The sequence below is a fragment of the Morone saxatilis genome, unplaced genomic scaffold, assembly GCF_004916995.1.
Source record: "Morone saxatilis isolate NCDOM2014 unplaced genomic scaffold, NCSU_SB_2.0 Contig18, whole genome shotgun sequence".
Taxonomy (NCBI): domain Eukaryota; kingdom Metazoa; phylum Chordata; class Actinopteri; family Moronidae; genus Morone; species Morone saxatilis.
The window spans coordinates 27,623,475-27,636,078 of NW_023339740.1; the positions used below are offsets into that span (position 1 = coordinate 27,623,475).

Consider the following 12,604-nt stretch of genomic DNA (forward strand, 5'->3'; position numbering starts at 1 on the left):
TGAAGTAGACAATAGAACAATAAAATAAAATAAAATAACAAAATAAAATAAGCATGTATACACATAAAATCAACACTCTACGTGGTGTCAAAAGCCAAAGAGAAGAGGTGGGTTTTAAGACGAGATTTAAAAAGAGACAGTGAGGAGGCTTGTCTGATGTGCAGCGGCAGTTCGTTCCAAAGTTTTGGATTTTTTTTTCGATCCCCTCTGAGCTTAAGCCTCGCTTTAGGCACTGTCAGGAGCAGCTGGTCAGCTGACCTGAGAGATCGGCTGGGAGTGTAGGGGTGCAGCAGCTCTTTCTCTATTATTCAAATTGTGTCCATTGATTGATTGACAGGTGTCCAAAGGAGATGTCCCCCCATGTTGCCACGATAACGCAGCTGTGTCTTAAGTTCATGACCTTTGACCCTAACTACAATTATGATGACGATGAGGAGGAGGAAGAAGATAGCATGGATATAGAGGACGGGCTTGATGAAGGTCTGTTTATCTTTTACAGCAGTATTTACATCCTCTTTCAGTCAGTTAATACATATTATTATTATTATTATTATTATTATTCCTCCCTGCAGATGCTGCATTACTAAAACTTTAAAATAATAAATGTTAAACTTATTGAAGCTTTTAGTTTAAGCACCGTGGTTTGTTGTAGATCGACAGATCGCTTTAATGGCTGATGTCTTTCTACAAGAACCCATAATTCCTTGTTTGGCTTGTGTTTTCATTCAGATTGAGTTAGAACTGCAACCATTAGTTAAATAATTCATTAGTTCGGCAACTATTATAATTGATTCATCATTTTTTAGTCGTTTCTCAAGACAAATAATCTAAATTCTCTGATTTCAGCTTCTCTAATGTGAATATGTTCTGGTTTCTTCAGTCCTCTATGACAGTAAACTAAATACCTTTGGGTTGTGGACAAAAAAGACTTCACCTTGAACTTTGGGAAACACTATTCACCATTTTCTTACATTTTATGGACCGAACAACTAATAGATTAATTGAGAAGCTGATCGACAGATAAATCAATAATAAAAATATTGGTTAGTTGTAGCTCTAGATTGATTGACTGAGTCCTGCTCTTTGACATCAGGAAACACACTGAACATTTATTGCAATTAGATCTTTCTATCTTTATTTATATTTAAAAATTCTTTGATTTTTTTGTGATTCTTATGCACCAAAGCAAATTCCTTGTTTGTGTAAACTTACTTGGCAATAAACCCGATTCTGATTGTAATCAAAATAAAATTCAAGGTGTGTTAGCCTCCTTTGTTTGTACGACTTCACAGATGAATTCAACCACTTTTTGTGTACAATTAGAACAGTTGTTCTCAACCTATTTGGTATCAAGGACCCTCAAATTGATGCACATCAGGCAGCGAACCCGTATTTGGTGTAAGGTGTAGTCTCAGGGATCTTCGTCTGATAAGATTTAGTTATTCTATAACAGTTTATACTGTAGATTAAAGAGTGTGAAACCTTTGAACAGAATAGTCATTCTTATACATTCTCTCATTGGGCTAACTACTAGTCAATGGAATTAAAATAACTGCGGATCCCCTACGGTCTTTAGGGGTCTCCAGACTCTATGTTGTTGAGTGAGAGTAAAGCTTTGCTGAAGTTCATCTTCTTCCAGAGTCAGACGATGAGTACAGCGACGACGACGACATGAGCTGGAAGGTGCGGCGCTCCTCCATCAAGTGTCTGGAGGCTTTGATCAGCACGAGGCGGGACCTTCTCCTCTCCTTCTACTCCTCCGTCTGCCCCGCTCTACTGGCCCGGTTCAAGGAGCGCGAGGAGAACGTGAGGGCCGACGTCTTCGCTGCCTTTTCAACGCTACTGAGGCAAACGCGAGGGGGGTCGAGTCACCACGGCCTCATCACGGCTGGTTCAGACTCAAGGCTGAGCCGGGAGGAGGAGCCGGCAGTCGCCTTGCTGAAGAAACAGGTACAGAGTCTGTAAAGTGACAGTGTGTCAAAGATGAGTTTATGAAAGGGAGAAGAGGATGGTGGGACGGATGAAAGCTTAAGTTGTTCACTGTTAATAATTTTAAACTTGTTTTAATTTGCTGCCTTACAAATGTGAGTTAGCTGAAAATGTAGTTTAAGTTTAATAAGCTTATGATGTTAAGTTGAACCAACAACTGTTTGGTCACACTGACAAACATTAAAAACACATTTGAAGAGTCAGTTCTTCATTTCACACAAAGAAGTATATATGTGGATCATGATCTTTTAGAAACTTAATTTAGTTGAGTTGATTGATTGAACTGTACATTCATTCAACAAGTCAGAAGAACTCATGTTTATAAAATGTGATGTGTGTGTCTGTCCAGGTGCCGGTGATCGTGAAGGCTCTCCACAGACAGCTGAAGGAGAAGAGCATTAAATCTCGACAGGGCTGCTTCTGTCTCCTCACTGAACTGGCTCACACTGTAACTGGAGCCCTGGAGCAACATATACCTGCTCTAATACCTGGTACACACACACACACACACACACACACACACACACACACTCCTCCAAACATCTGTTTATCTTCTCCCTCAGCTGCTTCATTTTCCCTTCCTTGCTCCCTCTTTCCTCCTCCTTCCTCCAGGCATTGTCTTCTCCCTGACAGACAAGTCCACCTCCTCCACAATGAGGATCGATGCCCTCTCCTTCTTCCACGTCCTCCTCCTCTCCCACCCTCCTCAAGCCTTTCAGCCACACATGCAGGTCCTTTAAACCTCGTTTACAGCTCTGCTTCTGGATATTTGCGCCGTGATGTGAAATATAAATGTACGACAGCAGACCTACAGCAGCGGGAAGATTTCGGCTATTTCGATATAGTTATTCCACCGTGTCGGATTTGGTTGGATTCCCCTTGAAATCGATGAAATGAGGTGGTAGAAACACCACTACTGTTGTCCACAGGGTTCCTGGTTGGTACTTAAAGTAAAAGTATTAATACCACAGTGTAAAAATTGTCTGTTGACGAGTAAATGTTTCAAAATCTTACTTAAGTAAAAGTACAAAAGCATCAAAATATACTTAAAGTACTAAAAGTAAAAGTACTCATTATGCAGAATGACCCATTTCAGAATAAAATATATTATTTCACTGGATTCTAATTATTAACGAACGTGTTCGTGAAGCTGATTTGAATCGCTTTATATACTGCCGGGCAGCTTAATCAATAATAATACATCATCATTTATGAGTTAAGTTATAAAAATGAGCTGATGAAGACTTCTGTTGGACCCTGCAGGTGCTGCTGCCTCCGGTGGTGGCGTGTGTGGAAGACAGTTTCTATAAAATCACCTCAGAGGCTCTGCTGGTCGCCCAGCAGCTGGTCAGAGTGATGAGGCCGCAGGGACAGACCGCCACAGCGGGAGGATTCGACCCAAAACCATTCGTCAGAGAGGTATGATGAGTCAGGGAGGACGGGAGCTGCTTCCTTAACTTTACAGTGAAGTACATCTTGAGACACATATATGATCCATCATAAAATGTGTGTTTGTCTCCAAGGTGTTTTCTGTAACCCTGAAGAGGCTGAAAGCAACAGACATCGACCAGGAAGTGAAAGAGAGGGCTATTTCTTGTATGGGTCACATGGTGTGTCACCTTGGCGACCACCTGCGGGCGGAGCTGCAGGGTGTATTAACGATATTCCTGGAGAGGTTAAAGAATGAGATCACAAGACTGACAGCAGTTCGGACCATCGCCCTCATCTCTGCTTCTCCATTAAAGGTTCAGTTTGTTTCAGAAGACACACGCTTTTATTTATTTTACAAAATAACAACTTCCTCTCTCTGTCTTTTTCTTGTCTCCGTCTCGTCCAGATCGACTTGTCGTCCATCCTGCCCGAAGCTCTGTCTGTGCTGGGTTCGTTCTTGAGGAAGAACCAGCGGGTGCTGAAGCTCGGCACGCTGGCGTGTCTGACCACACTGGTCACGCATCACGCTGCCACCATCAAACCCGCAGCACTGGAGCCCGTGCTCAGTGAACTTCCTGCTCTGGTGGATGAGAGCGACATGCACGTGTCACAGGTACTGGATTTAACAGAAATACATGTTAATCATGCTCCTTACATTTTGTACAGTGTTGAATTTATATATTTTTCTTGACTTCAAGGTGAGCTTGTCGAGTGTAGTCGGGATCATTTACAGGGGTGATTAAAAAATATGGATACATGCATATTTTTGTGAAACAAAACAAAGGTGTCGCTTATAAAAACGACTCATTCTAAGGTAACAAAAACACAACGATTGTTATATTCAGGTGATTATACATTCAGGAAAACATACTTATGAATATTATATTACATTTCTGCCAATAGATCCTCCTCAGTGTTACACACCTGACCTTTACCCTCCAGTCATGTTGACCTCTAAGTCAACTTTCCATGTCACAGGTGTTCTATAACAGTATAGATATTGTTATATAATGTTTAAATATCCTCTTTAGGTATCCGTCACCTTGCTGACCTGCATGGCCAAAGCCTGCCCCTCCTCTCTGGCTAAGATCAGCTCCTCCGTGCTGCCGGGAGTCTTCAGACTCGTCCATTCACCACTGCTGCAGGGTGGAGCGCTGGCAGCCATACTGGACTTCCTGCAGGCACTGGTGCTGTCCAAAACCAGTAACCTGGGCTACAGGTAACAGGGTTGGTTGTGGGTGAGCTATACGATGGCTCTGTCTAGGCCCAAATGTCCCCACAACTATATAAAACTAGGAAAAGTGTTAGTTTCAGGTGGGAAAGCTGTTGAGGGTTGAGGATAATTGTTCAGGGTTTGTCTGTGATGTTTTTGATGACCCTCGTGGGCTTTTAATGCTGATATGAATCTGAAGTGTGTGGATAAATTGATAAAGAGCTGCTCACAAATTGACCCTAAAAGGGACATTTTATAGATTTTACTCATAAAGATCAGTTCAGTTAGTCACTGCTAGGTTGGGTTAGTCACTAATGGGCTGAGTGATGATGTGACAGGGATTCTCCTTGCAATGGTCCAATAAAGGAATTTGAAAACTAACTCTCCTCTTCCCCTCCTCTCTCCTCCTCCTCTCAGTCAGTTGCTGAAGTCTCTCACAGATCCGTTTCACAGCTCTCAGTCCTCAGTGGACGGCACCGTCATCCACAGACAGTCGTACCACTCGGTGGCTCGCTGTGTGGCTGCTCTGTCCTCCGCCTGCCCCAAAGAAACACCGGGCACTGTCGCCGGCCTCCTGCAGGAGGTGTGTTAGTGGTTGTTTTTACACTAGTAATGTACGAGACCTCCTTCTGTCTCAGTGTCAATGTATCTCCTCTCGTCTGCTCAGATTAAGAGTCCTGGTTCTCCAGAGTCTGCTCGAGTCCTCGCTCTGTTGTGTCTGGGGGAGGTGGGGAGGACCGGCAGCCTGGGAGGAAGCAAGGAGGTGCAGGGAGTCATCCTGGAGGCCATCGCCTCAACCAATGAAGAGGTAACACCTGCATGTTTCTCAGGCTGCAAATTATAATAATTTTAATTTTATTTTTTATCATTTATCAGGTCAGTTATTTGTAAAAGACATAAAAGTGGTGTTTGGTAGCTCTCCTGGTTGAGTGTGTGCCTATGTGAAGAATGTGGATCCAGAAGGATGCTGAAACAACTGCAGCCAATAGGACCTCCTCTCAGACCACACAAATACAAAGACTGCACAGCGTTCACACAGATAGGAGAGACAGACAACACCACAGCACACACACAAACTAGAGACAGAAGGGAAGAAGAGAAAGCTCCTCTGGGGACGATGATCCTGATCCAAAATTCTGCAGGAGGCACCAACAGCCTGGAGAAAGAAGTTTCCAGATGTTTCCCTGATGGTCCAGCAGAGAGGAGCCTGAGTGAAAGAGAGAAGACGAAAGCAGCTAGAAACACACACTCTACGTATCCAGCTATTCCTGTATACAGTTTTCAACCTTCTTCAACAAATAGGAACTTAATTTCCTGACGAACGCGACAGGCTTCACACTGCATGTGGAAATACAAGTTTCACTTAAAGTTGGTTTGTTGAAAATTATTTGTGCTTCCTGTACTGCATTTAAACTAAATCTAAACATTGTTGTTGACAGTAAAGGCAGACAGGAAACAGAGTGAGGTGGTTGGGAGATAGGGGAAGAAATAAAACTGTCCTGTAATGCTTTATGTATTGTAGGCATGTTGACAGAGCAAAGGTTGAAAATGGATAGATGGATCCTCTGAAGCTTCACAGCTACAGTGACAGCATGGTTGTACTGTACAAATATAAATCAGTGGTTTTTAAAAAGAGGAAGTATCTTCAGCTAAACCTTTTTTTAGGATGATTGAAGGTGAAAAAAGAACTTCACACTTATATTAATAGTGTCTAGTTTGTGGTTCCAGGTGAAGACGGCAGCGTCCTGCGCTTTAGGCAGCATGGCGGTCGGCAGCCTGAACGACTACCTGCCCTTCCTGCTGAAGGAGATCTCCTCACAGCCGCGCAGACAATACCTGCTCCTACACTCACTCAAAGAGGTCATCAGGTGTGCGTCTGTTTTTATTTCAGTGTTAGCTTTTCTTTTTCTCTTCACGTCTTTCTGAATTGATTCTTTTATGACGCTGCTCCAGGGAACGTCACACTGTGGCGCCCTCAAGTGGCAGCGAAAGAAAGATTTTAAACTTTATAGAATGTTATTAAACATGAACATAGAGGAATCAAATCATGTAACTTTCACGTTTGGTTTGTACAACAGTGGTGGAAGAAGAATGAGAGAGAGGGATAATTTAGGCTGGTAACAGATGTATTTTCTCATAAAACTCATGCAGCTTTAACCAGATTCCATTCAAAGTTCGGTCGAGCTTTTCTCCAACTACTCTTCCTCTCCTGTCCTCTTGCTGAATACCTTCTCTCTCTCTCTCTCTCTCTCTCTCTCTGACCAGTGCCTGTCCAGCCTCTAGTCTCTCGCCCCATGTGGAGTCTATCTGGACCTTGCTGTTTCAGAACTGCGAGTGTCAGGAGGAGGGGACCAGAAACCTGGTGGCCGAATGTCTGGGAAAACTGACTCTAGTCAACGCTGCCCAACTATTACCCAGACTTAAACAGCAACTTAAAGCTGGTACGATGTGTGAGGAGGGAAATGTGTTTGTTTGGGAAGTTTCACTGCTATAACGGCTGCAGGATGGAAGATATTTGTGATGACAGAAAGAGGTATTTTGCTCTGGGCCAGATTGTTGTGGAGTTTAAGATGGTTTGTAAACTGTTTTTTAAGACAATAATGAACTTTTAAAGGTCCAATGTATAACATTTAGGAGGATCTATTGTCAGAAATTACAATAGGTATGTTTTCATTAGTGTATAATCACCTGTTTTTATCTGAATGAATGAATGTCTAATGCTGTGATGAAGTTATTGTTGCTGCCCCTGGGAGACCACATTGTTACGTTAAAGGGTAATTTATAAAATAAAAACTCTTCATCCTGCCCCCCCCCCAGGCTCTCCTCTGGCTCGAAGCACAGTGGTCACCGCTATCAAGTTCACTATTGTTGACCAACCTGCTCCCATAGATTCACTGCTGAAGGACTGCATCGGTAAGACACACAGGCACAAACCAAACACTAAGTCCCAATCCTGAACTCTCCACTGGCAATGATTTCACCTCTGTTTGCCAGGTGACTTCCTGAAGACACTGCAGGATAAGGACATCAACGTGCGCCGTGTCGCTTTGGTGATGTTTAACTCTGCAGCTCACAACAAACCATCCCTCATTCGTGGTCTCCTAGCAACAGTGCTGCCTCACCTGTATAAGGAGACCCAGATCAGGAAGGACCTCATCAGAGAAGTGTGTTCAGGAGGCTGAGAACGTTTGTGTCTGATGCTTTTCAAAGCTCTCTGTGTGCATGTGTAATTCTGTATGTGCACTGCAGGTGGAGATGGGTCCATTCAAACACACTGTGGATGATGGGTTGGACGTGCGTAAAGCGGCGTTCGAGTGTATGTACACTCTGCTGGACAGCTGCCTGGAGGGGTTGGACGTCCTGCAGTTCCTCGATCATGTAGAGGAAGGACTCAAAGATCACTATGATATCAGGGTGAGTAGATAGGTCACACAACGACAACTCAGTGGACTGAAACACATTTACTGCCTGCTCACACACACAGGGGCTTAAAAGGTCTAAAATCTAAAAAGATTTTCCTTCATAATCTTTTTATAACGACCTTAAAAAGGTCTTAAAAAGGAAACCTGCAGAAAGCCTGTAATTGACCCTCAATCAATCAATAAACTGAGGTTCACCTGCTGAAAATCTCAAAACTAATGAACAACATTAAGACATAAAGCATGTGTTAACAACTACATTATGAATTATTCATCCTAAATTTGTTCAGAAAATGATTTGGTTGAGACTTTAGGAGAAAAACTAATGAAAGCCCAGTATGTGCAGTATTGATCCAGTCGGTTGTTGGAGGAGTTCATCAAACTGTCAATAAAAGACTGTATGGATGTTCATTCAAGCCTCTGCAGTGGGCGGCTGTAGAGCAGACAGTGCACAAGCAGCAGTTGTTTAATTGTTGTGTAATTTATTGTGTTTTTGTGTGTGTGTGTGCACTGTAGATGCTCACTTTCCTGATGTTAGCCAGACTGGCGTCTCTGTGTCCTGCTGCCGTTCTCCAAAGACTGGACAGACTGATAGAACCGCTGAAGGCCACCTGCACTACCAAGGTACTGACACTCTTAAAGTCAATAATTCACGTTAGAGTTGATATAAATGCTATAAGTATGGCACTGTGTGGACAGCAGTCGACCAGCAGACTTTGCAAACACAATTCATCAGATGGGTTTTAAATAAAGACTTTATTGGCTCTCTGTTTTTGAAAAGGTGAGCAAAAAAACTAGGGCGACTTTGACTTTCAGCTCAACATTTCACCTTCAGATAGCCAAATCAATTTATGGGGGGATTTTTTCAAACAGTTAGTTCATCAAGTCACTGTACAAGGGGCAGTGAAAAGAAAATGAAATTCCTCCTCAATAACACAATCACAGAAAACATATAACTCTTCAGGGATACTTTTACATCTGCCCACCTCAACTTCCAGTGGAAAGTTACCAGTTCTTAACTGTGAAAACAATGTCATTATACATGCAACCTGTACTTATTTTGCATTTTGGACAAGTTGGAGAAGCCAACTTGTATTGTAGTATATATTGTAGTACATATTGTAGTATATATTGTAGTATATAAGCGTGCGATGACACTGAAATGAATCCCGACCCCGTAGGTGAAGGCCGGCTCTGTGAAGCAGGAGTTTGAGAAGCAGGAGGAGTTGCGGCGCTCTGCCATGCGCGCCGTCGCCGCCCTGCTGGCCGTGCCCGAGGTGGAGAAGAGTCCCAGCATGGCCGACTTCGCCAACCAGATCAGAACCAACGCTGACATGGCGTCCATCTACCAGAGCGTCCAGGGAGGAGAGGGAGGGAGCTTTGGACCCGCAGAGAGCATGGACATGAGCTAGACACCGGATGTTTGATTATGATGGGTTTTTTATAGACACGGTTTAGAAACAGTAGATAAAAACACTCTTGTTAGACATTTCCTCTCTGGCATAAACATCCATTTAATGATTAACATGGTCAACTTACTCACAGTTTCTTTTTGTGTTTAGTAAGATTTCGGATTTGATTAAATTCACATGAAATAAAGTGGAAGCAAAACTGTGAACATTTCAGTGCAGTTTGTGTCTGATGGATTTCTCTTTCAAAATTTAACAACTGATCTGTTGGGCCATTAAGTTTAAATCATCACGTAATATCTGACGTGTTTGTCTTTCCATCCAGTGTCAACAGGAACATAACATCACCACAAACGTCTTCATATTTCACTCAGGAAGGAAATGTGGTCAGTGAGTTGAAACAACTTGTCAGCAGGACAGAAAACCACACGCAGTAACACAAGTTATTTTAAGAGCGTGGCACAGCGAGTGATATTAATCTCTGTGAAAAACCTTTTAAAAGAGCAAAGTTTTTCCACTTGGACAGCGATTTCTAACATTGATAGACTGAAGTTTTAAAAATGCCTCCATTTGAGTTTAAAATCGAAGTAAGAATTGAGCATAATTCTGCACAAAAATCTGTTTTTTGACTTTTTGACAAAAGTTACACAGAAAAATGAGAATATGATGACAGATTAAAGGCAAAACACAACATTTATCTGTTTTTTATACATTATATTTAGCACTGCAGAGAGAGATCTACAATAAAACATAATATACAAACAGGTGTGAGTTATAACAATGGCACATAAGCAATATTATGAGTGAAAAAGTAAAGTTTATAATGAAATGGGATCCTACAAATATAAAAAAAATATTTTGTAATAAATTTTACTTTTTTGTATTTCATAAGTCAACATACGATACGTCTCATATCTCTGCTTCAGTGTTTGAAGCCCAGACCATAATACCTCATGAGAATGGATAAAAATACAACAACATACACAGGAATGAAGGCAAAAAGAAAGTGTGACTGTGGTCCTTTATACAGATACAGTTAAAAATTGGGGTAATTGGGGTTTAAGGCCTAGGGGACGCAGATATATTATGGATGTAGGATTTAGGTTAGGCACAGGGGCCCTGGAGAGAATGCTGGATGTCACTAATTCAGAAAAATTATGAGATAATAAATATAAATCTTTTAATTTGAAAGTGAATGCAATACACGTACCTGGTGTACCTATAGTTTATTTTTTATGCATTCATTTTTATTTGCCTATAACTAAGCACCTCTTCAGGGGCTCTTTTCAGCCTCTGTCTAAAACGATCCGTTTTAGCTCCTGTCTCTTTAAGGCCCCCCTTCCGAAAAGCCCAGTCTGCCCTGATTGGTCAGCATTATGACGCTCGATGACCCTTTCTCGTTTGCTCGCTCGCTCGATTTTGGCGGAGCTCCGTTAAGGCCTCCGCACACCAACCCGATTATCGGCCGTCGGGTTGGTGTGCGGAGGCCTTTAGACAACAAGGAAGTAAGCTGCGGTGGATGGCAAGTTTGATGACGTCAGAAAAGGGGAAACGTCAGAAATGGGCAAAAAAATCTGAATTGAGTGTTTTATCTCCAGTATTTTGACCGAGGCAGCCCACAAAAACATCACTGAGTCCACTTATTTCACACTTTGCCTGCTGATAGGCCCTCCAGATTCCCAAATGTACATAATCAAACGATTAAAAAGTTGTTTTTGCAGAATATGTCCCCGTTATTACTAATATTATAATATGACAGTGTCCAACAGGGGGGCGCTTGCTATGCGCGCAGAGGAGTGGGAAGGACCGTTGGGAATTCAAGATGGAGGCGAGTTAGTGAAAGTAATTATCAGTAAAAGTTTATAAAGTTATATTATGTGAAGTTACGCAGCAAAGGACCAAGTTTACCGTGTTTTTTTTTATTTGAATTAGATTAATGCAAGATATTAACTGACCAAGGGTTAACTTAACGCTAGTTTAATTAGCTATAGATCTTTTCATGGACTGAAGGGAAATTTAACGGGCCCCTGATGAAACGAAAACTATTTACTTAACTAAACTAAATCATGCTGATTTGACTAAACTTGATTAAAATTTATTTTAAAAAAAAACGTTTAAAAGCGTTATTTTCTTTTGCTTTGGTATTTCAATGTTATTCTCTGAACAAAGAGACAGTTTTATTTTATTATTTTATGGCTTTTATTAACCTAAAATTTTAATTAATTAATTAAAAAATTGCCTTTTAACTGTTTTACCAAGCTACTTTAAGTCAAGTGTGTTCAGTGTATTAATACCATCAGACAGGATGTCATTTGTAGCTTACCCCTTTAGTAGCAAGTTTAATATCATTTACATGAGGCCCTTGTCAGAGGAAATTACTCAAATGTGCGTGCAGACGAGGTAGAGCAGTGTATGACAGTCGTGTGGCCAACACAAAGATAAATTCTGTAGAGATATAGCTGTGGTTTCGAGAGGAAGCCTAAGCAAACTTTTCCATCACAACACAAACAAGTCATACAGCAAGACAAGTGCACAGCCAGGAGAAAAGTGATGATGATTCATTACACAAGAACTTAAAGCAACAATTTATTAATAATCAATTGCATATCAACAGAGAAGGTAAAGGCAAAGAACACTGACTGCTGAGTAGCTGGTTTTTAGGATGAGTACATCGGCTTTGTCAGTGTTGTTTTGGAAGTTGAAGATGGAGCAGTGCGGTCGTAGAGTCGTGCAAGGTAGAGACGTATCAGAGACGTAAATCGCAGCGCAGCTCCTGTCTGATGTTTGGGTTTGTTCCTGTATCTCCGTACCTGTGGAAGAATGTAAAATATATAGTCTCAGTATGTAATAGTAACAATAAACAGTCATAATTTTAGCAAAGTAAACCAAAAAAGTTTTGACGGTGTTGACCTGACCCTGCAGTCCAATAACTCTACTGGAACCCACTCTCTACCAGCAAGTATGTAAAATGTAATTTAATATGTCTGAACCTGACCTGACTCGCTTATGGCAAGACCCACTGTTACGTGTATAGATTTGTGTCTCTCTCTCTCTCTCTCTCTCTCTCTCTTTCTCCTCCCCAGAGACGGAGGACACCTTTGAAAAGCCTCTCTTGTTTTGCTCTCTCTCTCTGACTTTGCTTT

General features: G+C 41.7%; 1 protein-coding gene across 1 annotated transcript in view; it reads left to right on the top strand.

The window, feature by feature from the left end:
• Positions 1 to 9,670, top strand: part of cand2 (cullin-associated and neddylation-dissociated 2 (putative)) — a gene marked incomplete in the record, with an annotated part of 12,882 nt that extends 3,212 nt beyond the window's left edge. The window contains 17 exon segments of the mRNA XM_035661826.1: positions 338 to 480; positions 1,640 to 1,950; positions 2,339 to 2,480; positions 2,602 to 2,720; positions 3,253 to 3,408; positions 3,513 to 3,734; positions 3,827 to 4,033; positions 4,452 to 4,639; positions 5,051 to 5,216; positions 5,301 to 5,441; positions 6,362 to 6,501; positions 6,899 to 7,074; positions 7,451 to 7,546; positions 7,628 to 7,797; positions 7,883 to 8,047; positions 8,569 to 8,676; positions 9,234 to 9,670. Of these exon segments, the coding sequence (XP_035517719.1) occupies positions 338 to 480; positions 1,640 to 1,950; positions 2,339 to 2,480; positions 2,602 to 2,720; positions 3,253 to 3,408; positions 3,513 to 3,734; positions 3,827 to 4,033; positions 4,452 to 4,639; positions 5,051 to 5,216; positions 5,301 to 5,441; positions 6,362 to 6,501; positions 6,899 to 7,074; positions 7,451 to 7,546; positions 7,628 to 7,797; positions 7,883 to 8,047; positions 8,569 to 8,676; positions 9,234 to 9,464 (2,881 nt within the window).
• Between the last annotated feature and the right edge of the window lie 2,934 nt (positions 9,671 to 12,604).